The sequence below is a fragment of the Pelobates fuscus genome, chromosome 8 (genome assembly GCF_036172605.1).
Source record: "Pelobates fuscus isolate aPelFus1 chromosome 8, aPelFus1.pri, whole genome shotgun sequence".
Classification (NCBI taxonomy): domain Eukaryota; kingdom Metazoa; phylum Chordata; class Amphibia; order Anura; family Pelobatidae; genus Pelobates; species Pelobates fuscus.
The window spans coordinates 126,010,479-126,036,748 of NC_086324.1; the positions used below are offsets into that span (position 1 = coordinate 126,010,479).

Consider the following 26,270-nt stretch of genomic DNA (forward strand, 5'->3'; position numbering starts at 1 on the left):
CAAGTAATCCTTATTATTGTTGTTATTGTTATTATTTATTTTTTTACACGTTTATTGTGTTCTAATTATCGGTTTCTGGAGAGCATTCCTACTGGCTTCTTACATGCGGAAGTAATGGGAACGTGGTGCATTATGGGTGCAGCTGGCAGCAAACTGGTCCTTCCTGCGACATGGAGTGATGGCTGTCTGTGATGGGTGTCTCCCTGATGGTGTATTAGTGTTCTTTAAAATGTTTAGTCTGCCTGCTTTAATGACTCTCTATAGTGTGTATGTATATGAGTTTCTACCAAGTTGTAATGTCTGACAGGTGCTGGTGAGGGCTGTACCTGCCAGGTAGGTTCTCCCCTATGCTATGAGTTTGTTTGAAATTACACTATTTTACTCCCTTCTTTGAGTGTGTTTGCAATATTATTGGGTTTTTAATCCAGCACAAATGGCTCATAGATATTGACTGTATTACCATGTAACACATCCTTTAGTATTGTGGAATTTACGGGAGCTTTTTAAATCATCAATAGAATACAACGTTACTAGAACACTTCTACTTTTCAATGTTGACTTTCTAAATTTTCATGACCTAAAACATTTTCTTGACAATTCATGTAGTGATTATGGTGCATTGAGTATTCTTTTTTTTTTTTGAAAATTTTTTTTGTCAAACTTTTTTTTTTTTTTTTAAAGCAGTTAAAAGGGCGAGAATGCTTACCGATACCCTAGCCTTCCCTGTTTGGCCGTGATGAGGGTTTTGGGATTTTCACGAGTTAGGTGAATTTGATAGAACACCGCATAATGTGGAAGTGTAGTTTCCACGTTGTCTCTGTAGTTTCAGAAGGTATGGGAGAAAGTTGATTTGTCAGATCACTCAAGTAGATCACTGAATATTACAAGACAAAATAGGGAGATGGCACACATAAGCAGAAGTTAAAGGGACACTCCACTGTCCACTATATTGCCAGGAAGTAACAAAACTGGTTATCTGACAGCTGGGTGGTATACAATGTTGATTTTGTAAAAGTTCCAATTTCTATTCAAATCTGCACCACTTTCTAAAATGAAAGAAGATACACTATTTGTGCTTAAGCTGTTACTTTTAACCTTTTGTATGGCCTCGTTAACAGGTTACCAGAAAGCTGTTTGTAATAACCCTGTGTTTGTGTAATGTTTTTGTCCCTTTAAAAATAGTTTGTTTAGAAATGTTTAATGTGTGGCTTTATGAAAAGAACACATGAAAAGAGAACCCTTTTTTTTTTTTTTTTTTAAATAGAAAAATCGTTAGATATACCGCCAAAGAAAACATGCATGTATATAATTTTGTATGGTTTCTTATAGGACATATGAAAACCTGCCTTTTATTGTTTACTTGCAAATTTCAAATGAACAATAACTTTGAGCATTTTTCAAATGCGAAAAACACAGCTTTTTAAGATGAACACCAAACGCATTTGGTCAAATGATGGAGATTTTGTCTGGGTGACCGAATACTGACCAGATTTGTCTGAAGAAAATGCAATTTTTATTGCAATTTTGCCCTGTAAGACAAAGTGGCTTTTGTGCTTAGTGCCCCCTTAATAATTGGTTAACTTTGGTTAATTTTACCTGTCTGTGTGACAGACCCTTAATGCAGAAAAAGGTTGGTAATCATGTTTCTCCTGTTTTGCAGGATTTATCACACCAGAAAGATTTCAGGAGTCTCGCTGAAGACCAGGACTTTTTTTTTTTTTTTTTTTTCCCTTAAATTTAACTTTCATGCTTGGGCATGGAGGAAGATGTAATGTTACAAGGCAGCAGTGTTGATCCTGACCCTGCCCCAAAAATAGACCACAAGATCTCTCTTAATGAGTTCTCTTGTCACTGCTGCTATGATATCTTGGTAAACCCCACCACTCTGAACTGTGGCCATAGTTTCTGCAGGCACTGCCTTGCGCTCTGGTGGTCATCTTCAAAGAAAACTGAGTGTCCTGAATGCAGAGAGAAGTGGGAAGGATTCCCTAAAGTAAACATACTACTTAGGTGAGCAATGTGATTGTTCTACCCCGGCTTTACTGTAGCTTTAGATGAATATTACACTAACAGTTTGTTTTTATCATCTATACTGAAACATATACATAAATAGCTCCCTTGGAGATCTGGCTTCCATAAATATGTTCTTGAGAACATTTGCTAGATGTAGGTCACTTTAAATCTAAATTATGACAGTGGTTACCGTTTAAGGAACACTATAGTGTAGAGGTAGTCTACCTTTAATTTATTCTATTTTTTTTTTTTTTTCAATGCCTGTAATATGGGAGATTTACATTAATTGTATAACCATTTATAATTGACCTTGAATCTCCAAATAACTAAACTGAGGCTAAACTAGCTGGTTTAGAAAATGTCATCTTTGCAATAATTGTATTTTTATTTATTTTATAATCTCCTCCTCCCCTTCACTAGGGATGTCATAGAAAAACTGTTTCCTGATCAAATACAACAGAAGTATCAGGATATTGAGCAAAACCATGAACTTAAAAAGATCCTTCAAGAGTTTAGTAAATTTGGCAGTGACCAGAACAAAACCTCATCTTCTGGAGATGTTCGTCAGAACCCCCAAAGAGGAGGGGGTTTCTTCTCTGGTGTTCTGACTGCGTTAACTGCAGTGGCGGTAAGGATACATTTTTTTATCTACAAACACATAGATTTAACACCACTCTCTTCATAAAGCAATAGCTGAAAAGGAGAATACAGCATTGAGTTTGGAGACCGTCTTGTTTTATTTATTGGCACACTGTTGCTGATAAATGTGACTCTATACATTGGTAGAGGCCACTTTGAATTTGTGATCCCAATATTTCACCAGGACCTCTGAACATTGCACTTACCAGGTTATTCACTCAAGTGAGACTTCAGAGTGAATTTTAAAATGATGGTCATAGTAGCCAAAATTAAAGCATAGCGGACTCCAGTTCATCTGTTTTGGCCTTAAATTTTAATTTGGACTTGAGTAAATACACAATGGAACATATTTAACTCTCCTGAATTCTCTCAGTACCTATTGGTAAAAATAACCTTTTTGTTAAATTAAACTTGACAAACTGGGGTAAGAGCAAATTTATGATTTTAATCACTTCATCTCATTATTAGCTGCATAACTTTCTCAAAATATTTGTCTGAAAAACAAATGTAGCAATTCGGCCTGGGATTTCTATTTGATAACCAACAAAAACTTTCAATTGCATTGGTTTTAAAATACATTCATGGAATGTTTTCATTTTACCTGATATGCAGCAGTTGGAGATTAGAGCGTATTTTTTGTGTTCACACTGGTGTCTCGCAGACAAGATGTTTATATTTTATTTTTGTAGAATGCTGCAAGATTTTTATGACTTTAAAATCTTGTCTCTTACATTTCTCTTAACTCTAGGTTGTTCTGCTTGTGTATCACTGGAGCAGTAGAGAGTCTGAACATGACCTTTTGGTTCATAAACCAGTTACTAAATGGACTCCTGAAGAGGTTGTCCTTTGGCTAGAGCAATTGGGTCCATGGGCTTCCCATTACAAAGAACGATTTTTATCGGAGGCAGTTAATGGAAGGCAAGAAATAATATATGGCTTATTCATTTACTGGTTTTAATGTGTTATGTGCTGAAATTATGTCTTAGAAACTGTAATTCTTCACTTTATCTTATAACACTCTTCTCAATCCTCCACCACCATCACCTGTTTAACAGTATACAGTAGGGATCGACCGATTATCGGTCTGGCCGATATTCGGTATTTTCGGCAATATTGGTATCGGCCTATAGAGATACAGATATTGCCGATGCTGCAGATCAGGACCGCCGGGCCCATGACAAGCCCGGTGGTCCTTGGGGGGCCCGCAGCAAGCTCTTACTTAGCTTCAGCTCCCCTGTCTAAATCTCGCCAGTCCCATGGCCGCCAGAGCGTTGCCACGAGCTGAAGGGAGCTGTTGGGAAGGTAAGAGCCTGCTGAGGGTCCCCACTGCACAATCCATGCCACCGGACCACAGGGAATGCCATATCCCCGCTCCCTGGCAAAGTAAGAAGCAGGGAAGGGGGACTAAAAAAAATAAATAAAAATCCCCCCCCCCATTTTATATAATGCAGTGTGTGTAGGTATGTAAACACTATACACACACTGCATTCACTTTACGCACACTATACACACACTGCATTCACTTTACGCACACTATACACACTGCATTCACTTTACGCACACTGTACACACACTGCATTCACTTTACGCACACTGTACACACACTGCATTCACTTTACGCACACTGTACACACACTGCATTCACTTTACGCACACTGTACACACACTGCATTCACTTTACGCACACTGCATTCACTTTGCGCACACTGCATTCACTTTGCGCACACTGTGCGCACACTGCATTCACTTTGCGCACACTGTGCGCACACTGCATTCACTTTGCGCACACTGTGCGCACACTGCATTCACTTTGCGCACACTGTGCGCACACTGCATTCACTTTGCGCACACTGTGCGCACACTGCATTCACTTTGCGCACACTGTGCGCACACTGCATTCACTTTGCGCACACTGTGCGCACACTGCATTCACTTTGCGCACACTGTGCGCACACTGCATTCACTTTGCGCACACTGTGCGCACACTGCATTCACTTTGCGCACACTGTGCGCACACTGCATTCACTTTGCGCACACTGTGCGCACACTGCATTCACTTTGCGCACACTGTGCGCACACTGCATTCACTTTGCGCACACTGTGCGCACACTGCATTCACTTTGCGCACACTGTGCGCACACTGCATTCACTTTGCGCACACTGCATTCACTTTGCGCACACTGCATTCACTTTGCGCACACTGTGCGCACACTGCATTCACTTTGCGCACACTGTGCGCACACTGCATTCACTTTGCGCACACTGTGCGCACACTGCATTCACTTTGCGCACACTGTGCGCACACTGCATTCACTTTGCGCACACTGTGCGCACACTGCATTCACTTTGCGCACACTGTGCGCACACTGCATTCACTTTGCGCACACTGTGCGCACACTGTGCGCACACTGCATTCACTTTGCGCACACTGTGCGCACACTGCATTCACTTTGCGCACACTGTGCGCACACTGCATTCACTTTGCGCACACTGTGCGCACACTGCATTCACTTTGCGCACACTGCGCGCACACTGCGCGCACACTGCGCGCACACTGCGCGCACACTGCGCGCACACTGCGCGCACACTGCGCGCACACTGCGCGCACACTGCGCGCACACTGCGCGCACACTGCGCGCACACTGCGCGCACACTGCGCGCACACTGCGCGCACACTGCGCGCACACTGCGCGCACACTGCGCGCACACTGCGCGCACACTGCGCGCACACTGCGCGCACACTGCGCGCACACTGCGCGCACACTGCGCGCACACTGCGCGCACACTGCGCGCACACTGCGCGCACACTGCGCGCACACTGCGCGCACACTGCGCGCACACTGCGCGCACACTGCGCGCACACTGCGCGCACAGCATTCACTTTGCGCGCACTGCATTCACTTTGCGCACACTATGCGCGCACTGCATTCACTTTGCGCACACTATGCGCACACTGCATTCACTTTGCGCACACTATGCGCACACTGCATTCACTTTGCGCACACTATGCGCACACTGCATTCACTTTGCGCACACTATGCGCACACTGCATTCACTTTGCGCACACTATGCGCACACTGCATTCACTTTGCGCACACTATGCGCACACTGCATTCACTTTGCGCACACTATGCGCACACTGCATTCACTTTGCGCACACTATGCGCACACTGCATTCACTTTGCGCACACTATGCGCACACTGCATTCACTTTGCGCACACTATGCGCACACTGCATTCACTTTGCGCACACTATGCGCACACTGCATTCACTTTGCGCACACTATGCGCACACTGCATTCACTTTGCGCACACTATGCGCACACTGCATTCACTTTGCGCACACTATGCGCACACTGCATTCACTTTGCGCACACTATGCGCACACTATGCGCACACTGCATTCACTTTGCGCACACTATGCGCACACTGCATTCACTTTGCGCACACTATGCGCACACTGCATTCACTTTGCGCACACTATGCGCACACTATGCGCACACTGCATTCACTTTGCGCACACTATGCGCACACTGCGCACACTATGCGCACACTGCATTCACTTTGCGCACACTATGCGCACACTGCGCACACTGCATTCACTTTGCGCACACTGCATTCACTTTGCGCACACTGCGCACACTGCGCACACTGCGCACACTGCGCACACTGCGCACACTGCGCACACTGCATTCACTTTGCGCACACTGCGCACACTGCGCACACTGCGCACACTGCGCACACTGCGCACACTGCATTCACTTTGCGCACACTATGCGCACACTGCGCACACTATGCGCACACTGCATTCACTTTGCGCACACTATGCGCACACTGCGCACACTGCATTCACTTTGCGCACACTGCATTCACTTTGCGCACACTGCGCACACTGCATTCACTTTGCGCACACTGCGCACACTGCGCACACTGCGCACACTGCATTCACTTTGCGCACACTGCGCACACTGCGCACACTGCGCACACTGCGCACACTGCATTCACTTTATGCGCACACTATGCGCACACTGCATTCACTATGCGCACACTATGCGCACACTGCATTCACTATGCGCACACTATGCGCACACTGCATTCACTATGCGCACACTATGCGCACACTGCATTCACTATGCGCACACTGCATTCACTATGCGCACACTGCATTCACTATGCGCACACTATGCGCACACTGCATTCACTATGCGCACACTGCATTCACTATGCGCACACTATGCGCACACTGCATTCACTATGCGCACACTATGCGCACACTGCATTCACTTTGCGCACACTATGCGCACACTGCATTCACTTTGCGCACACTATGCGCACACTGCGCACACTGCGCACACTGCGCACACTGCGCACACTGCGCACACTGCGCACACTGCGCACACTGCGCACACTGCGCACACTGCGCACACTATGCGCACACTATGCGCACACTATGCGCACACTATGCGCACACTATGCGCACACTATGCGCACACTATGCGCACACTATGCGCACACTATGCGCACACTATGCGCACACTATGCGCACACTATGCGCACACTATGCGCACACTATGCGCACACTATGCGCACACTATGCGCACACTATGCGCACACTATGCGCACACTATGCGCACACTATGCGCACACTATGCGCACACTATGCGCACACTATGCGCACACTATGCGCACACTATGCGCACACTATGCGCACACTATGCGCACACTATGCGCACACTATGCGCACACTATGCGCACACTATGCGCACACTATGCGCACACTGCGCACACTATGCGCACACTGCGCACACTGCGCACACTATGCGCACACTGCGCACACTATGCGCACACTGCGCACACTATGCGCACACTGCGCACACTATGCGCACACTGCGCACACTATGCGCACACTGCGCACACTATGCGCACACTGCGCACACTATGCGCACACTGCGCACACTATGCGCACACTGCGCACACTATGCGCACACTGCGCACACTATGCGCACACTGCGCACACTATGCGCACACTGCGCACACTATGCGCACACTGCGCACACTATGCGCACACTGCGCACACTATGCGCACACTGCGCACACTATGCGCACACTGCGCACACTATGCGCACACTGCGCACACTATGCGCACACTGCGCACACTATGCGCACACTGCGCACACTATGCGCACACTGCGCACACTATGCGCACACTGCGCACACTATGCGCACACTGCGCACACTATGCGCACACTGCGCACACTATGCGCACACTGCGCACACTATGCGCACACTGCGCACACTATGCGCACACTGCGCACACTATGCGCACACTGCGCACACTATGCGCACACTGCGCACACTATGCGCACACTGCGCACACTATGCGCACACTGCATTCACTATGCGCACACTGCATTCACTATGCGCACACTGCATTCACTATGCGCACACTGCATTCACTATGCGCACACTGCATTCACTATGCGCACACTGCATTCACTATGCGCACACTGCATTCACTATGCGCACACTGCATTCACTATGCGCACACTGCATTCACTATGCGCACACTGCATTCACTATGCGCACACTGCATTCACTATGCGCACACTGCATTCACTATGCGCACACTGCATTCACTATGCGCACACTGCATTCACTATGCGCACACTGCATTCACTATGCGCACACTGCATTCACTTTACGCGCACACTGCATTCACTTTACGCGCACTATACACCAGCAGTAGTGACATGTAGCCAGTATGCGATAGCTGGGGAAGAGAGCAGGGTGGACGCCAGAGTTGGCCACAGGCCCCAAAGTCCTGTATCACCTCCATGGGCTGCAAGACTCCCGATCTCTGAGCCTGCAACATCAGCCACAGCCGCCTCTAATTTTCCGGCTCAGACTAGCTGTTGGAGCCGCAGATGTCGGCCTGGGAAGCCCGATCTCTCAGAGCCTCTCCGCCATGCGAGCGGTCAGCATGACGGTCTGACCCTGCCCCCCTTGTTATAATTTTTAATATTTGCAACCATATGTTTACCATTTAAATATATTTCAAATTATTAGGTTATCATTTTGCATTATAAGTGACCATTAGAAATTCAAAGTGCACTTTTACCATTATCTATCTGCAAATTAATAGACAAATTCCTATTTGGAGAAAAAAATTTCTTATTTAAAATATCTAGCATGCATATTGTACTTGCTCAAACATCAATGTTTGTTAAATTAAGTAGTTAAACAAAATATCTTAAACCTTGAAGTGCGGTGGTTTGCCCTCTCATTTGGGCACCAGGCCTTCTATGATGGGTGATGTACATCCATTTTCTGCAGAAACCAGATGCTGATTCCACTGGTCCTTCATTGTTTAAAAGTGTCGACTGAGCACTCTGCCAATAAATGACCCACTTTGCAACAAATATGCAAAGAACTGTCACTAGTCAGCCTGGAATTCTTGTTCCATGCTTACTGTTGACATATTAATGACACTGCTAGAGGTGTAGTTGCAGAGATTTTTTATATTGCTGTCCGTTTGATATTATAAAGCTGCATGTACAGACTCCAAGCACATGACCATTTGAAATCGCTGAAGTTGTCATGATGCTTGGAGTAATCCTTTTTAAGCTAAGCTGTTGTGTGTACATCGAGTTGCAGAATAAACCTTTATTTTATTTTTTTTAACCTTTCACTGTGAAAAAGTACACATTCTCTATGTAGACACAATGTAAATTGACCAAAAATGTAAATATTGCATGATTACTCTGCCTCATGCTACATAACTAATCTAGATTTCATGCTGGATAACATTCGAACGATGGTGTATCATAGATAGAAGACCTCTTTCTAAATGTATTGTTAATTCAAATTATTTTAAAAAATCCGATTTAAATGTAAATTACACGCACTGGCCCACAATGCTTGATCTAAGCCAGGTGGTGGTGGCATTGGCAAATGTGGTACCGAAAGGACTAAATGCAAGTAAAACTTCGATCATTAAAATTTCTTGGTGTAATTTCCTGTGAACTCTTCAGCGATATAAAATCTTCCATGCCGATTAACAGCAGTAATAAACTTTACCGTTGCTGCCTGTCACTAGAGCCTTTTTGCATCTTTATACCAATTTGGTCCCAGAGATCTTAAATTTTTAAAGCGGCACTGTCATGCCGAACTTACCTTTCCTCAATCTCTTCCTCTTCTCCCCCTCTCTCGGGATCTGTTCTTCTTTTATTTCATTCTTCTTTAGTTTTCTTTAAAATCATAAGACAAAGTAGGGACTCTGTCTTATGGAGGATTCCTCCGCTTGACCAGCTCTGACCAGCGGAGGAGCAAAGTGTGCTTAATTTCCGCTGGTCAGAGCAATTTTCCCATGATCCCTAGCTTTCCTCCCAGTTCCCACAATGCTTCCTGTCAGTATTGCCGAAAGTCCTATCACTTAGACAGAACGCCGGCAAAACTGCCGAATTGCATCCTAACAGAATGAGAAGAGTTTCTCCATTGGTGTTAGGATGCAATTCGGTACTTTGTTCGTATCGGAATTTCATTCTAATGAATGAAACTCCGATCCTATTCATTGCTGTGGCTGCATCTTGCAGCCGCTTAGTAGATAACTCCCTAATTCCCACAGTATCAGGGAGCTATCTACTAAAAGGCTGAAAGACCTGAATTGGTCTTGAAGCCAAATGTACTAATACTAAGTAAAGATTACTTAGTATTAGTAAATAATAAGGGGGGGGACCTACTGTCCTCCCCCCTGGCCCCCACCCCTGAGCGGTGGGTGGGGGCCCTAAATAAAGATAAAGGGGGGACCTACTGTCCTCCCCCCCTGGCCCCCACCCCTGCGCTGTGGGTGGGGGCCCTAATAAAATAATAAGGTGGGGGGGCCTACTGTCCTCCCCCCTGGCCCCCACCCCTGAGCGGTGGGTGGGGGCCCTAAATAAAGATAGGGGGGGGACCTACTGTCCTCCCCCCCCTGGCCCCCACCCCTGCGCTGTGGGTGGGGGCCCTAATAAAATAATAAGGGGGGGGACCTACTGTCCTCCCCCCCTGGCCCCCACCCCTGCGCTGTGGGTGGGGGCCCTAATAAAATAATAAGGGGGGGGACCTACTGTCCTCCCCCCCCTGGCCCCCACCCCTGCGCTGTGGGTGGGGGCCCTAATAAAATAATAGAGGGGGGGGGGGGAACCAATTCCAAAGAACTTTCCCAAGCTTGTAAAATTACACAGAGCACTCTGATTGGCTTAAACCAACCAGTGTGTTCTAAGCCTAATTGCAGGGCGGGGCAAGGCTATATAAGCCTTGACCCGCCCTGCGGAGCTCAGTACGCGGCGTGCCCTCCATGGGTGAACATGGATTAATTTTTTTTTTGCGCTTGTTTTTTTGTTTGTTTTTTTTAAAGTGCGACGGGTATGATGGATTTTTATTTGGCCTTTTTGGGGGCTGAAGAAAGAAGAATTTAGAAAAAAGAAGACGTCAAATGGTAAGTTTAATTAATTTTTTTACAGGTTAGTTATTTTATTCCCCCCTCACTATTTTTAGGGTGAGGGGGGTAGGTAGGGGTTAGAATGTTTTGGGGTGGGGGGGGTGACTAGGGGCTTGGGACCCCTAGTCACCTTGATGGGGGGGGGGGTTCATTTAGGGCCCCCACCCACCGCTCAGGGGTGGGGGCCAGGGGGGAGGACAGTAGGTCCCCCCCCTATCTTTATTTAGGGCCCCCACCCAGCGCTCAGGGGGGAGGACAGTAGGTCCCCCCCCCCCTTATTATTTTATTAGGGCCCCCACCCAACGCGCAGGGGTGGGGGCCAGGGGGGAGGACAGTAGGTCCCCCCCCTATCTTTATTTAGGGCCCCCACCCACCGCTCGGGGGGGGGGGGGGGGGACAGTAGGTCTCCCCCCCCCCTTATTATTTTATTAGGGCCCCCACCCACCGTGCAGGGGTGGGGGCCGGGGGGAGGACAGTAGGTCCCCCCCCCTTATTATTTTATTAGGGCCCCCACCCACCGCGCAGGGGTGGGGGCCAGGGGGGAGGACAGTAGGTCCCCCCCCTATCTTTATTTAGGGCCCCCACCCCCACCGCTCAGGGGTGGGGGCCAGGGGGGGGGAGGACAGTAGGTCCCCCCCCCTTATTTTATTAGGGCCACCGCGCAGGGGTGGGGGCCGGGGGGAGGACAGTAGGTCCCCCCCCCTTTATTATTTTATTAGGGTCCCCACCCACTGTGCAGGGGTGGGGGCCGGGGGGAGGACAGTAGGTCCCCCCCCCATATTATTTTATTAGGGCCCCCACCCACCGCGCAGGGGTGGGGGGGAGGACAGTAGGTCCCCCCCCTATCTTTATTTAGGGCCCCCACCCACCGCTCAGGGGTGGGGGCCAGGGGGGGGGAGGACAGTAGGTTCCCCCCCCTTATTTTATTAGGGCCCCCACCCACCGCGCAGGGGTGGGGGCCGGGGGGAGGACAGTAGGTCCCCCCCCCCCCCTTATTGTTTTATTAGGGGGGTTCATTTAGGGCCCCCATCCACCGCTCAGGGGTGGGGGCCAGGGGGGAGGGCAGTAGGTCCCCCCCTTATTGTTTTATTAGGGCCCCCACCCACCGCGCAGGGGTGGGGGCCAGGGGGGAGGACAGTAGGTCCCCCCCTATCTTTATTTAGGGCCCCCACCCAGCGCTCAGGGGTAGGGGCCAGGGGGGAGGACAGTAGGTCCCCCCCCCATATCTTTATTTAGGGCCCCCACCCACCGCTCAGGGGTGGGGGCCAGGGGGGAGGACAGTAGGTCCCCCCCCCCCTTATTATTTTATTAGGGCCCCCACCCACCGTGCAGGGGTGGGGGCCGGGGGGAGGACAGTAGGTCCCCCCCCCCCCTTATTATTTTATTAGGGCCCCCACCCACCGCGCAGGGGTGGGGGCCGGGGGGGGAGGACATTAGGTCCCCCCCTTATTGTTTTATTAGGGCCCCCACCCACCGCGCAGGGGTGGGGGCCGGGGGGGAGGACAGTAGGTCCCCCCCCTTATTATTTTATTAGTGCCCCCACCCACCGCGCAGGGGTGGGGGCCAGGGGGGGGAGGACAGTAGGTCCCCCCCCCCTTATTACCATTTATGTTTTTACAGTGAGCAGCCACAGGCTGCTCACTGTTTAGTGGACATGCCCCTACTCGCGGTATAGCGAGTAGGGGCATTGGGGAGATTTTAATCTCCCTTGTGCTATTATGGGGGTCATATTGACCCCCATAGAGTGAGGGGGGGACCTGGGGGGCTTATGAAGTGGTGGGGAGCACAGCTCCCCACCGCTTCTGTCTTTACATATTACAAGGAGGGAGCTGCACGTCGGTAGCTCCCTCCTTGTAATAAACTGATCGAACAAACGAACACTGATACTCAGTGTTAGTTTGTTCGTCTGATTTTTTTTTCTATTCATTCATTCGTCTGTCTGATGAATGAATGAATAGGTGAAATTCCCGTTCGCATGTCCAGGTGTTTCACTGGGCATGTGCAGGAATCTCACAGTCTGTGTAGTGTGGGTAGATGACGTGTCCCATAGGGACTTCACCTACCCACACAAAGATGGCGGCGCCCTGAATAAAGATCGGGGCAGAAGATACAGATTTAAAAATAGGTAATCTGGGGGGCTTAGGGGCATTTGGGGGTGACTAGGGGGTCAATTGGATGTAGTGGAGGCGGGAGGGGGGTTAAAAAAAAAAAACGGGCTTCGGCATGACAGTGCCGCTTTAATGTGTTCTGTGATCGTATAATGTGCATAGCAAATAGTATTTCAGAACTATCCTACTATAAATGCTATAACCAATTATTTTATTTTTTTAAAGTTTCATGTGCAAGCACAGAACATTAAATGCAGAATTTTTTGTAATTTTTTTTTTTTTATATTCTAAATGCTTTCAAAGCTGTACTCCCTTCCCTTTCTAAAACTCATGTTTGTGTTTTTAGACTCCTTTTGACGTTGGCTGAGGAAGAATTCTCCAAAGAACCTTTTAGTATAGAAAATAGCAGCCACAGAAGAGCCATTTTACTGGAGTTGGACAGAGTGAAAACGCTTGGTGTCAAGCCTCCTCAAAATATATGGGAATATAAGGTACAAGTTAATTTTATCTATCTTCTCAGATTATTAGGAGTGAAAATTATCGCACATCTGTATGTATGACACACAGCGTTGTCACCCTGAAATCTACAGACCTCTTCCTTGGTGAAATTTCAGTCCTTTTACTGAATGCATGTAATGAACATTTTAGTGTACTGTTTTATGATGCTGAAAATATATTTTAAAAAAATCCATCAGATCCCCATATTTTCAGTTCTTGGATCCCTTACTGATTTCTAAAGTACATTCTTGGCTCCAATCTCTAGACCGCATGTAGTTTCAATAGATTCATATAAATGTGAGATCCGTCATGCAAGCACAATAATATTCTTTATTTCAGTACCACTGGGTCTGTATTGTCTTTTTTTTTTTTTTGTTTGTTTGTTTTTTTAGATGTTTCTTTACACAAAAATATAATCCATGATAAATGACTTAATGTCTGCAAATAATATTTGAAGTCCAACAAAAACAATTTTTAGTTTAAAGCACCATAACCACTGTCACCCCCCACTTTTAATCTTATGCATCATTCAATAATCATGTTTTATTGATTTGTTTCAGCATAAATGTATCAATATGCCCATTTCAAAACAAGATTCATAAAGTGATACAAAACAGTAAGGAATGAGGATACAGAAATAAAAAAAAAAGCAAGTACACTGAAACTTCTAAACATTTCACATACGTCCTGTCAATCCGTACAGGCTTCCTATAGCTTAATCCCCACCAATAGTGTCTAACGCCTCGTAAAAGTTGAGAATTGTTCGTAAATATGTGAAATTGTGCTGTTATCTTCCATTTTTTGTTTACCCAAACCCTGCACCATTATTTATTCAAAGTGAGAAAGTAAGCCCTCATGTCTGCTCACTGTTTTAGTCTAGTAATCTAGTTGTGGTAGCCATCTTTCTGTGAATTTCCATTAAAGTGTAGAGGTATCAACGGACATATTTTCATACAAATGATTTTCATACAAGGGCTGCTTCCAGTATAATGTGATCAGATTTCTGGCCTCCAAAATAATTTGTGCCGCTATGTTTATAAGCTAGTGGGATGTTGGGAGGGAACAGAAAGGACTGCATGTTTGGGGTGATGGATAAGCCATGTATATGTGAGGCAGACAGCAGTACAGCTATCCTTCATCTCTGAGCACTCCTACCATATGGGCATCATTGTGCCTTCCTTAGTTTTGCATCTCCAGCATAATGCTGAAACATTGGGATTGCTCCCATTCTGATTCCTGTTGTGACAAACTTTTTTTTTTTTTTCTAGAATAATTTCCAATAGGGCTTTGTAGAGAGGGTTTTTGGTTTTATGGGGGATCACCAGCATCGCTTGTGTGCCCACTGGGGGCTTCCTAAATAGTGGATGTTTCAGATACACATTTTTATTTTTGACATTCTTTATTTTTTCAGCATTTTTTACAAAACCGGTAGTTCAGACATTCCACAAAAGTATAGTAATCGTAGTATGTGTATCTAACCATCTCAAGAAACCTGTACTTTTTTTATATGAAAGAAACCAGCTAGAACTTTCTAGATATAGATTTGGGTAGCAAAATGCCAACTAACAACCTATCTAGACATGGAAATCACTAATAGAGTAACAGGAAGTAATGGAGCTTGTCTCTGTACTCTTAAGTGATCAACTGCACTGAGAAGACTATAGCTACCATTCAAACGATTCTAACATGCGAAATGACTTAAAGTTAAGCGTAAAAAAGAGAAAATAAGAGAATACAGTTAAATTGCAAAACACAGATCAAGTATATTGCAAAATTCTAGATGGTAGAAGTCTACTGGATAATCTGGCATTTGTCAGGTACAAGCTTAAATCCCAGATCAGCCGATTCCACAATTATGGGTTCACAGAGGAGCTTTGATGGCTTCTATTAAACCAAGGTGAGGCCAGGCATCCCTACAGGCCCATAGAGCCGCATAACTTAGCCACAGACTTGGGAACTTGCAAAGTCCTAGTCTTTCCCTTTAAAAGGATAGCAGAGAGTAGGCCTGATCCGTTGTCGAATACAGCTTCTAGTTTTGTCATGAATCTCTTCAGAAAGTCACGTTGAAGCTGGGTATTTGATTGCAAAGGGCATCTGTGAGAGCTAAGCACTTCTGCAATCTTGGTTATTTGGATGCGTTGTGAAATGTCGACACAGAACTTATGTAGATCCGTCTGACATTCAGGCAGTGCAGATGGGACTGTGATAACCTCCATCGGCCCGGGTGGTGAGACGTGGGACAGCAGATTGTATGCTTCTCCCGCCCGGTATCTCTACCAGGCCTTAACTGCTTTGCCAAGTAATTGAGTCGGCACCACTGTAAACTGAACAGTGTTGTTCCAGTTGGTGTTCGTAGCAGGCAGGTAAGACACCATCTGTGTAGGCTGTGCGTGGTAAAACGTGCAATAAGTTGCCTAAATCAAGAGCCGATTGGGGAGCTCCTGCATTATGCGACCAGTTGTCATGAGGCTCAGGCCCCGGCCCCTTAAGTTGATACTCTTCATTTGTAAGTACTGAAAGAATAGAGTTTGGTAAGATAAATGTATCTGTATGTTCGGGAAAGGCAGTAGGGTACCCCTGTTTTATTTATTTATATATTTATTTTATTTTATTTATTGATTGCCATTTGATATAGCACCAACAGATTCCATAGCAGTTTACAATAATATGAGAGGGGTATTTAACTATAAATAGGACAATTACAAGAAAACTTACAGGAACAGTAGGTTGAAGAGGACCCTGCTCAAACGAGCTTAGTCTATAGGATGTGGGGGTATAGAACATATTGGGACAGAAATATCAATCAAATAAGGTGGGAGTGAAGCAGAGCTGGAGGAGAGTAGAGTGCTGCCCTTTAGGAGAGGGAAAGTAACGGGTATGTAAGGTAGAGGTTACTCTGGGAGGCCATATGCGTTCCTAAAGAGATGGGTTTTAAGGCACTTTTTAAACAATTGAAGACTAGGGGAGAGTCTGATTGGGGCAGGCAGGCTATTTCATAGGATGGGAGCGGCACATGAGAAGTCCTGCAAGCGTGAGTTTGCTGTACGGGTGCGAGCTGCGGACAGGAGAAGGTCATGGGCAGAGCAGAGAGACCGAGAAGGGGCATACTTATGGATCTGTGAAGAGCTATAAGAGGGGCTAGAATTGTTCAGTGCTTTTATATGTATGGGTTAGCACTCTGAATTGACTCCTATAGGATACAGGGAGCCAATGTAAGGACTGACAGAGGGATGAGGTGTGATAGGACCGACTAGAGAGGAAAATCAGTCTGGCGGCGGCATTCATTACAGACTAGCAGGGCAATACGGCTTTTGGGAAGGCCAATTAGGAGAGGGTTACAATAATCCATGCGGGAAATTACTAGAGCATGGACAAGCTCCTTGGTAGTATCTGGTGCAAGAAAGGGGTGGATGCGGGCTATGTTTTTAAGATTGAATCTAGAGGATTTGGTAACATACTGGATGTGAGGCTCAAAGGTGAGGCCAGAGTCCAGTAAGGATGGACTTATGGGGATACTGAGAGTGAGAGAGGAGGGATCAGTATTAGGGGGAGGAAAGACAAGGAGCTCAGTTTTTGAGAGATTGAGTTTCAGAAAGCGGGAGGACATCCAGTCAGAGATGGAAGAAAGGCAAGCAGTGACACGTTCCAGGACGGCAGGGGAGAGGTCTGGGGAGGAGAGATATAGGTGTCGTCAGTGTACAGGTGGTAGTGGAATCCAAAGGAGACCATAAGTTTGCCAAGAGAGGCAGTATAATGAGAAAATAGAAGGGAACCAAGGACAGACCCTTGGGGGACTCCAACCAGGACGAGGGCAGGAGTTATCCTTAGAAAAGGAGACACTGAGCGTTGGGAGAGATGAGGAAAACCACGAGAGGACAGACCGAGCAATTGAAGAGTTTGAAGGAGGAGAGCATGATCAATGGTGTCAAATGCAGCAGAGGTCAAGAAGAATTAATATGGAGTAGTGGCCTGTGGATTTTGCTGCAATTAGGCCGTTAGTAACTTTGATAAGAGCAGTTTCAGAGTGGAGAGGGCAGAAGCCAGACTGAAGAGGGTCAAGTAGAGAGTTGGAATTGAGGAAACTAGACACACGGGCAAAGACAAGTCTTTCCAGAAGCTTGAAGAAAAAGGGAGCATGGATATGTTTAAATTAGAAAAACAAAAATAGGGAGAATGTGTCAGACTGCTAAAGCAATGTGGGGGGTAACCCCTACTGAATAACTGAGAGAAGAAAATAGAAAATACAGAGTATCCTGGAGGGTACAGGAGTATCAAGAAGTACGCCTGCAGTTACTTTGTATCATGACAGCAGTCCATGTGCAAGTAAAATGTAACTTTTAATAATCAATTTTTAAAAGCAAACTAAGCAAATAGAATGTAACTTTAGATAGTTAATGTAAACACAAACAGGTCTGTGGAATAATAGTAGGACAGAGATACTAGAGAAGTGGAGAAAAAGGAGGTTTAGAGATGGCTCCAATAGGAAGGAATAATATAATATAGAGGTCTGTGTAGAAACCCCCAAAGTACACTCCTATAATCAATCACAACATATTTACAAAAAACCTCCCCCACTTCTGTCACGTTGAGCTAAAAAGCTACCTCGAGTAGAAATCACTACCCAAACATTGTAGTATAGCGTCCTTACTGAAATCCAAATTTGAATACAGAATGAATGGTCTGGAAAAGGGTGACTGTCTACGAATTTATCAAATCATCTAATTCAGCTTGAATTCCTATCTGTCACTTCACCCTCTCCTGTACTAGTCCCGACGCGCGTTTCGCTGACTAACTGCTGACGCGCGTTTTGCCGACTAACGGCTCATCAAGGGGAACCGAATGCGGACAAAAAGGACGGGCTATTTAAATGGAAATTTTGTCCGCATTCGGACACAGACCTCTAATTATATTTTATTCCTTCCTATTGGAGCCATCTCTCAACCTCCTTTCTCCACTTCTCTAGTATCTCTGTCCTACTATTATTCCACAGACCTGTTTGTGTTTACATTAACTATCTAAAGTTACATTCTATTTGCTTAGTTTGCTTTTAAAATTGATTATTAAAAGTTACATTTTACTTGCACATGGACTGCTGTCATGATACAAAGTAACTGCAGGCGTACTTCTTGATCCAAACAAAACAGAATATGTGAAAAAAACAGTGATGGTATATAAACAAAATGAAACTTCCCTTCGTGGGGTTAAGTTTCCAGAACAAAGTCCCCAAAGACTTCCTCTTGTCTTCAATACAAATGCAATATAGAATAGGGGATCATCTGCTAAATACAGATAAAATGGAGAGACATAGCGTATAACTGTGTGGGAGTAAGTGAGGTGTTAAAATTTACAATTGGCCACTCACAAATTATCAGATGTAAATCAGCCTTGAGTGAAATCTTTTTCTTCTGATTCTTCACACTCCCATCAGTCAGAGTATTTGCTCAAAAGAGAGAGTATATGGAGAAAAATAAAGTGCAATTCCAGAGTAAAGTATAAAAAGAATTTAATAACTTGCATATAAGTTAAAAGCATTGAATATATCACCACTGGGCTGTCCTACTATTATTCCACAGACCTGTTTGTGTTTACATTAACTATCTAAAGTTACATTCTATTTGCTTAGTTTGCTTTTAAAATTGATTATTAAAAGTTACATTTTACTTGCACATGGACTGCTGTCATGATACAAAGTAACTGCAGGCGTACTTCTTGATCCTCCTGTACCCTCCAGGATACTCTGTATTTTCTATTTTCTTCTTTCTCGGAGCATGGATATGGGACGATTGTTAGAGGGGGAGGACGGGTCAAGAGTTGTCTATTTTTTTTTCAGGATAGGTACTACAGTGGCACGTTTAAGGTCTGCAGGGACAATGCCAGAGGAGAGAGCAGTTGAGGAAGGCACAAGACAAGGGGAGAGAGGTCTAATAATGTGAGGTGGGACGGGATCGAGCGGGCAAGTGGTGGGGCAAGAAGAAAGGAGAAGCGCAGCCACCTCTTGTTCAGTAGCCGGGGAGAGAGTCTGAAGCGTAGGAAAGGCATGATCTACGTGTGGTTGAGAAAGAGAATGGCAAGGTGGGGAGAATTATTTCCTTAGCTGTTCAGTCTTGTTGGTAAAGTAGCATGCAAAGTTATCTGCTGTAAGGTTAGTTTGGGGGGTGGTCACAGCAGGGCGAAGAAGAGTTAAAGTTGTTAAAGACGCCTGGGATTGCAGTAGCTTGAACTAATGAGAGGAAAAGTATGACTGTTTTTTGGCAAGGGCTGCGCTTTATGAACACAATATGAATCTATAATGGAGAAAGTCTGACTGGGTGTGAGACTTCCTCCAGGAGCGTTCAGCACAAGGAGAGCAACTTTGCAAATAGTGTCGATTTAGTATGCCATGGTTGAGGGCGTGTCCTCCTCAAGGTGCATATTTGGAACGGGGCTGCAGTTTTCAAGTGGGAGGTAGTGTTATATGTGGAGATGACCAGTGAGGGACAGGAAAAGAGAAGGGATGGATAGCAGTTGTGAATCAATATCAGCTGACCGCTGCTGGAGGTCAATAGAATTGAGGTTCCTCCTGAGTTTAGGGGGAGTTAGGCTGAGGTTGTTGGGTGAGGAGGTTCTGGAGAGCAAACGATAAGAAATGAGCAGAGGAAATGGAGTGTTGCAGATATTAGATACTGTACATGCTTTAGAGAAAATTAGGCCGAGGTTATTGCCAGCTACATGGGTGGGAGAATTAGCCCACTGCAATAGCCCAAGGGAGGAAGTAATTGAAAGTAGTTTAGAGGCTGCTGAGGTCAAAGGTGGGTTAATGGGAATATTGAAGTCCCCAAGAATTAGGGATGGAATATTAGAGAGGAAGTAGGGTAGCCAGGCAGCAAAGTGGTCAAGGAATAGGAGGGGGAACCATGTGGGCGATAGATAACAGCAATGTTAGCAGAGAAGGGTTTGAATAGGTGAATTGAATGAATGGAAAAAGAGAGGTATGGGGGGGGGGGCAGTGGGGTGAAAGCAGAAAACCTACACCCCGCCGCCTTTACTCTCAGTTTGTCTTGTGTTGTGCATAAAGGGGAGACCACCAAAGGATAGTGAGGCAGTGGTAGCAGTATCGGAGGGAGAGAGCCAGCCATGTTTCCATTAGTGCAAGTTGGTTTAGGGAGTGTGAGATAGGTCATGGATGAAAGTAGACTTAATGGTGCTGCACACAAAGCGTGCATTCCAGAGGGCAGCTTTAAAGAAGGAATTATAGTGAGTTAAATGGATTAGATATTAGATTGTTGTGTTTTGTTAGTACCAGGTGACTCGGTACTAACAGTAGGTGACCCAGGTATTAGAGACATCACCAGCTGCTAGGAGCAGTAGGAGGATCATCCAGAAATGCTACCTTTGCTTAGGGCAAATCCTGCAGGGTTGGGTTCTGTGAGTCCTGGGTGTAGCTGTTACAATGCTGTATTGGGCCCAGGCTATGAAGAGAATCTAGGGTTAGATAAGACAGATTGTGGGTGGGGAATAATTGAGGTGTTAAAAACAAAATCAAGGAAAAAGCAGATGAAAGGGAATTTAAATTTAAGGATATGAGGGAATGGCAGAGATCAGACTTGTTAGTTATTGCACTCTAAGCCTAGTTAATTTATGATGTTCCCTATTTATGACTTACAAGTCTGATCTCTGCCATTCCCTCATCCTTAAAGGGACACTATAGTCACCTGAACAACTTCAGCTTAATGAGGTTGTTCAGGTGAGTGCTACAGCTACCCGGAGCCTTTTTCTTGTAAGCACTGTATTTTCTGAGAAAATGCAGTGTTTACATTGAAAGCTTGGAACGCCTCTTGTTGCAGTCAGACGGCCACCAGAGGGACTTCCGAGTTCAGAGGCCCTAAAAAGGCCTCTCGTCCGATGCATTCTGGGTGAATACATCAGACGGGCTATCAGCACACAAAGCACTGTGAACGCTGACAGCTGAAGCCCGAATCCACAGGGACGCTTACTGTCCACAATAGTGGTTGAAGGGGGGGGGGGGGGGGGGAGACCTACTCTCCTTCCCCCCCCTTATCAATAAGGGGGGGGACCTACTGCCCCCCCCCCGAGCGGTGGGTGGGGGCCCTAAAATTATCGATAAGGGGGGGGGGGGAACCTACTGCCCCCACCCCTGTGCGGCGGGTGGGGGCCCTAAAATTATCAATGAGGGGGGGACCTACTGTCCTCCCCCGGCCCCCACCCCTGAGTGGTGGGTGGGGGCCCTAAATTGATCAATAAGGGGGGGGGACCTACTGTCCCCCCCGGCCCCCACCCCTGAGCGGTGGGTGGGGGCCCTAAATACAAAGCGGGGGGGGGACCCTAGTTAACCCTCCCCCCCCCCCCCCCCCCCCCCCCAAAAAAAAAAAAAATCCCCCTCACCCTAAAAATAATGAGGGGGGGGACATTAACTAAAAACCTGTAAAAAAAAAAAAAAAAAGAGAGATAAAAAAAACTTACCATTTGATGTTTTTTCTTCTAAAATCTTCTTTCTTCAGCCCCAAAAAAGGGCAAATAAAAAGCCATAATAACCGACGCAATTAAAAAAAAAAAAAAAGAGAAACAGAGCGCCAAAAAAAATAATCCATCTTCACCCATGGAGGGCTCCGCGCAGACTGAACTCCGTTTGTCTTGTGTTGTGCATCCAATCACAGTGCTCTGTGTCATTTTACAAGCGTGGGAAAATTCCAAAGAACGTTCCCACGCTTGTAAAATGACAAAGAGCACTCTGATTGGCTTAAACCCACCAATCAGAGTTCTTAGCCTAATTGCAGGGCGGGGCAAGGCTTTATAAGCCTTCCCCCGCCCTGCGGAGCTCAGTCTGCGCGGAGCCCTCCATGGGTGAAGATGGATTATTTTTTTTTTTGCGCTCGTTTTTTTTTTTTTTTTGCGTCGGTTATTATGGATTTTTATTTGGCCTTTTTTAGGGCTGAAGAAAAGATTTTAGAAGAAAAAACATCAAATGGTAAGTTTTTTTTTTTTTATCTTTTTTTTTTTTTTACAGGTTTTTAGTTAATGTTCCCCCCCCTTATTTTTAGGGTGAGGGGGGTAGGTAGGGAGATATTTTTTTTTTTTTTTGGGGGGGAAGGAAGGGTTAACTAGGGTCCCCCCCCTTTGTATTTAGGGCCCCCCACCCACCGCTCAGGGGTGGGGGCCGGGGGGGACAATAGGTCCCCCCCTCCTATTGATAATTTTAGGGCCGCCGCTCAGGGGTGGGGGCCGGGGGGGGGGACAGTAGGTGTCCCCCCCCCTCATTGATAATTTTAGGGCCCCCACCCGCCGCACAGGGGTGGGTGCCGGGAGGGGGACAGTAGGTCTCCCCCCCCCCCCCCCCCCTTGATAATTTTAGGGCCCCCACCCGCCGCACAGGGGTGGGGGCCGGGAGGGGGACAGTAGGTCTCCCCCCTTATTGATAATTTTAGGGCCCCCACCCGCCGCACAGGGGTGGGGGCCGGGAGGGGGACAGTAGGTCTCCCCCCCCCCCCCCCTTATTGATAATTTTAGGGCCCCCACCCGCCGCACAGGGGTGGGGGCCGGGGGGGGGGACAGTAGGTCCCCCCCTTATTGATAATTTTAGAAAGCGAGCTGAGCGGTCAGTCAGACAGCTCAGCTCGCGAACGCGCATTCCGTGCACATGCGCAGTAAAGCGCTCAGGTTCTTCATAGGGCGGCATTCAATGCCGCTCTATGAAGAACGCGATGGGTGCAGCGCGAAGCCGCGCATGCGCACCACATCGCTCACAGAGAAGCGTCCTATTGGGCCCCGCAATTTCGTCATTTTGACGAAAAAGGGGGCGTGGCCTAGCGGGGAGCTCGGCGCTGGAACGGAGGTAAGTTTTTAATATAAAAACACCGAATTTTTTTTTAATGAATGAAAGTACATATAAAAGCAAGAAGGAAGGCTGGGGGACCTGTCTTTCTTGCTTTTATATGGTGACTATAGAGTCCCTTTAAATTTAAATTCCCTTTCATCTGCTTTTTCCTTGATTTTGTTTTTAACACCTCAATTATTCCCCACCCACAATCTGTCTTATCTAACCCTAGATTCTCTCCTTTATAGCCTGGGCCCCATACAATACAGAACCAGGACTCACAGCACACAACCCTGCAGGACTTGCCATAAGCAGAGCCTGGGCTCCATACAATACAGAACCAGCTACACCCAGGACTCACAGCACACAACCCTGCAGGACTTGCCATAAGCAGAGCCTGGGCCCCATACAATACAGAACCAGCTACACCCAGTACTCACAGCACACAACCCTGCAGGACTTGCCATAAGCAGAGCCTGGGCTCCATACAATACAGAACCAGCTACACCCAGGACTCACAGCACACAACCCTGCAGGACTTGCCATAAGCAGAGCCTGGGCCCCATACAATACAGAACCAGCTACACCCAGGACTCACAGCACACAACCCTGCAGGACTTGCCATAAGCAGAGGTAGCATTTCTGGATGATCATCTTGAATACCTGGACTTCTTATTTCTCCTACTTTTGTTTTAAATTGTATTTCTTTCTATCCCCACCCCCCACGGTATTACTGCTTAATTGGTGACTATTGCACCCTTCATCCTTAACCCTTGTTTAGTTAAATGTTTGTTTTGCTAGTGTTGGTTATTGCACTCTAAGCCTAGTTAATTTCTGTTAACTAGGCTCTGTTAACTAGGAATAGGGATGTTCCCTATTTATGACTTACACTAGCAAAACAATCATTTAACTAAACAAGGGTTAAGGATGAAGGGTGCAATCGTCATCAATTAAGCACTAATAATGTGGGGATGGAGATAGATGGGAATATAATTTAATACCGAAATGGGAAAAAGAAGTCCAGGTATTCTCAAAATGGTCATCCAGAAATGCTACCTCTAAGAGCAAACCAGCAGGGTTGGGTGCTGTGAGTCCTGGGTGTAGCTGTTACAATGCTGTATTGGGCCCAGGCTCTGCTTAGGGCAAATCCTGCAGGGTTGGGTGCTGTGAGTCCTGGGTGTAGCTACAGAAAAAAACCCTGTATTTAAGCCTTGCCAACCTGAAAAGCCTGGGATTTTCACACCAGTATGAAGGGACCATTAAATTTTGCATAACCAAGTTATCTGAACGGACTTTGGTTTCTGTAAAAGTCTGCCTTGCAGGTTTGCAATAATGGTATATAATTTGGTTAAACCATTCCCTCTAGAGAAGGTGATTCAATATTTTCCAAGATGTCACTTTTTTGTAACTGGTATCTTAATGGGTTGCAAAATGCATATGAAGGTAGGCGGGTTGCTGACACATTGTTTTATTTACCTTTCCATCCACTGGGTATTCGACCAAGCTGTCATGTCTCATGTTTTATTGGTTGAGCATTAATCTGATCCCTAATCAGCCATCTTGTGTTGGCTAGGTTAGATGACCTTTACTTAGTCTTGTTGGTATAATTTTTGACTGGTTTATTAAATGTTTGACAATGGCCAAGGCATTTAAGGTAGTCTTTTTAATCCTGGAAAGCAAGTAAAAACATTGCATATATAACTAGTGGCTAAAAGGTTGGTAAATACTGGTGTGTAACGGAGCTCCGTGTACCCCGACCGAGTACCCTCCGTTGATGGATGCTCCTAGCGCTCTCAGAGGACTCCAAGCACTGCAGACGACACCACAACCACCGCAGGCTCCACAACCGCCGTAGCTTAACTGGAGCCGCGCCGTCTTCCTTCCACCCTGGATCGGCTTCTGTCCTCCAGGACCGTGTGGGGAAGACCTCTCCTCCAGGAGAGCGTAACAGGAACAAGCTCTTAAAAGAGCTAAGTGATTAAGAGCTCAGGGGAATATGCAGAGCATAGCAATCCCCAGTGTGATATAGCAGTTCCCTCCAATAACGAGACACGGCTACGTATTGAGGGTCAGAAGAGGTCTGAGGTCTGGAACACCCAGCCTGGCTTTTATTGAGGTTACATGCAAATAGGACACTCCCAGGGGGAGGCATAAAATCACCAATCACACATCTGGTGCAGCCCACACATTCCCTCCCCTCAGATAAACAGTTAAACCAATTATTACATACAAAAAAAATACAGTTTTTACACACACACTGTAACTTTAAAACCATACATTCAATTTCAATAAAAGTTGCATATTCAGACTCAGCATACATCAAACATAAACCCTTCCAAAAATCAGCCAAATCCCTCCAGTGGATCAAAAGTTAGCTGGAAGTCCTTTATGACCGACCGCAAGCACAATTTCCTGCCCAAAACAGTTCCATAGATTTGGGCTGTGCGGTCGGTCAATTTCATGCGAAAAAACGACTAAGTCCCATTTCGAACGGGACTTAGTCTCTGGAGCTGCAAGTTCCGTATGGGAGAAGGTAAGGGTCAGCGGTGTTCGGCAAAATGTGTAGCAGATTTCAGTTCCACAGAATCTTTAGCATACACCGCTGACCGCATTCGAGGAAACCAAGATGGCCGCCGCCACGTGCAATTGACCGGCAGTAACCTCACAGCCTGGGAGGTAAATTGCCTGCACTCTTTAACTTCTGGGTGGTCTGCCTGTGTGG

The 26,270-nt window shown here is 46.3% G+C and overlaps 1 protein-coding gene across 1 annotated transcript in view; it reads left to right on the plus strand.

Annotated features, from left to right (window-relative positions):
* Positions 1 to 1,714: 1,714 nt before the first annotated feature.
* BFAR (bifunctional apoptosis regulator) overlaps positions 1,715 to 26,270 on the plus strand; it is a 29,892-nt gene continuing 5,336 nt past the window's right edge. The window contains exons 1-4 of the mRNA XM_063430300.1: positions 1,715 to 2,010; positions 2,434 to 2,641; positions 3,401 to 3,570; positions 13,586 to 13,730. Coding sequence (XP_063286370.1) covers positions 1,757 to 2,010; positions 2,434 to 2,641; positions 3,401 to 3,570; positions 13,586 to 13,730 — 777 coding nt within the window. The 5' untranslated portion in view covers positions 1,715 to 1,756. The remainder of the gene's footprint in view (positions 2,011 to 2,433; positions 2,642 to 3,400; positions 3,571 to 13,585; positions 13,731 to 26,270) is intronic.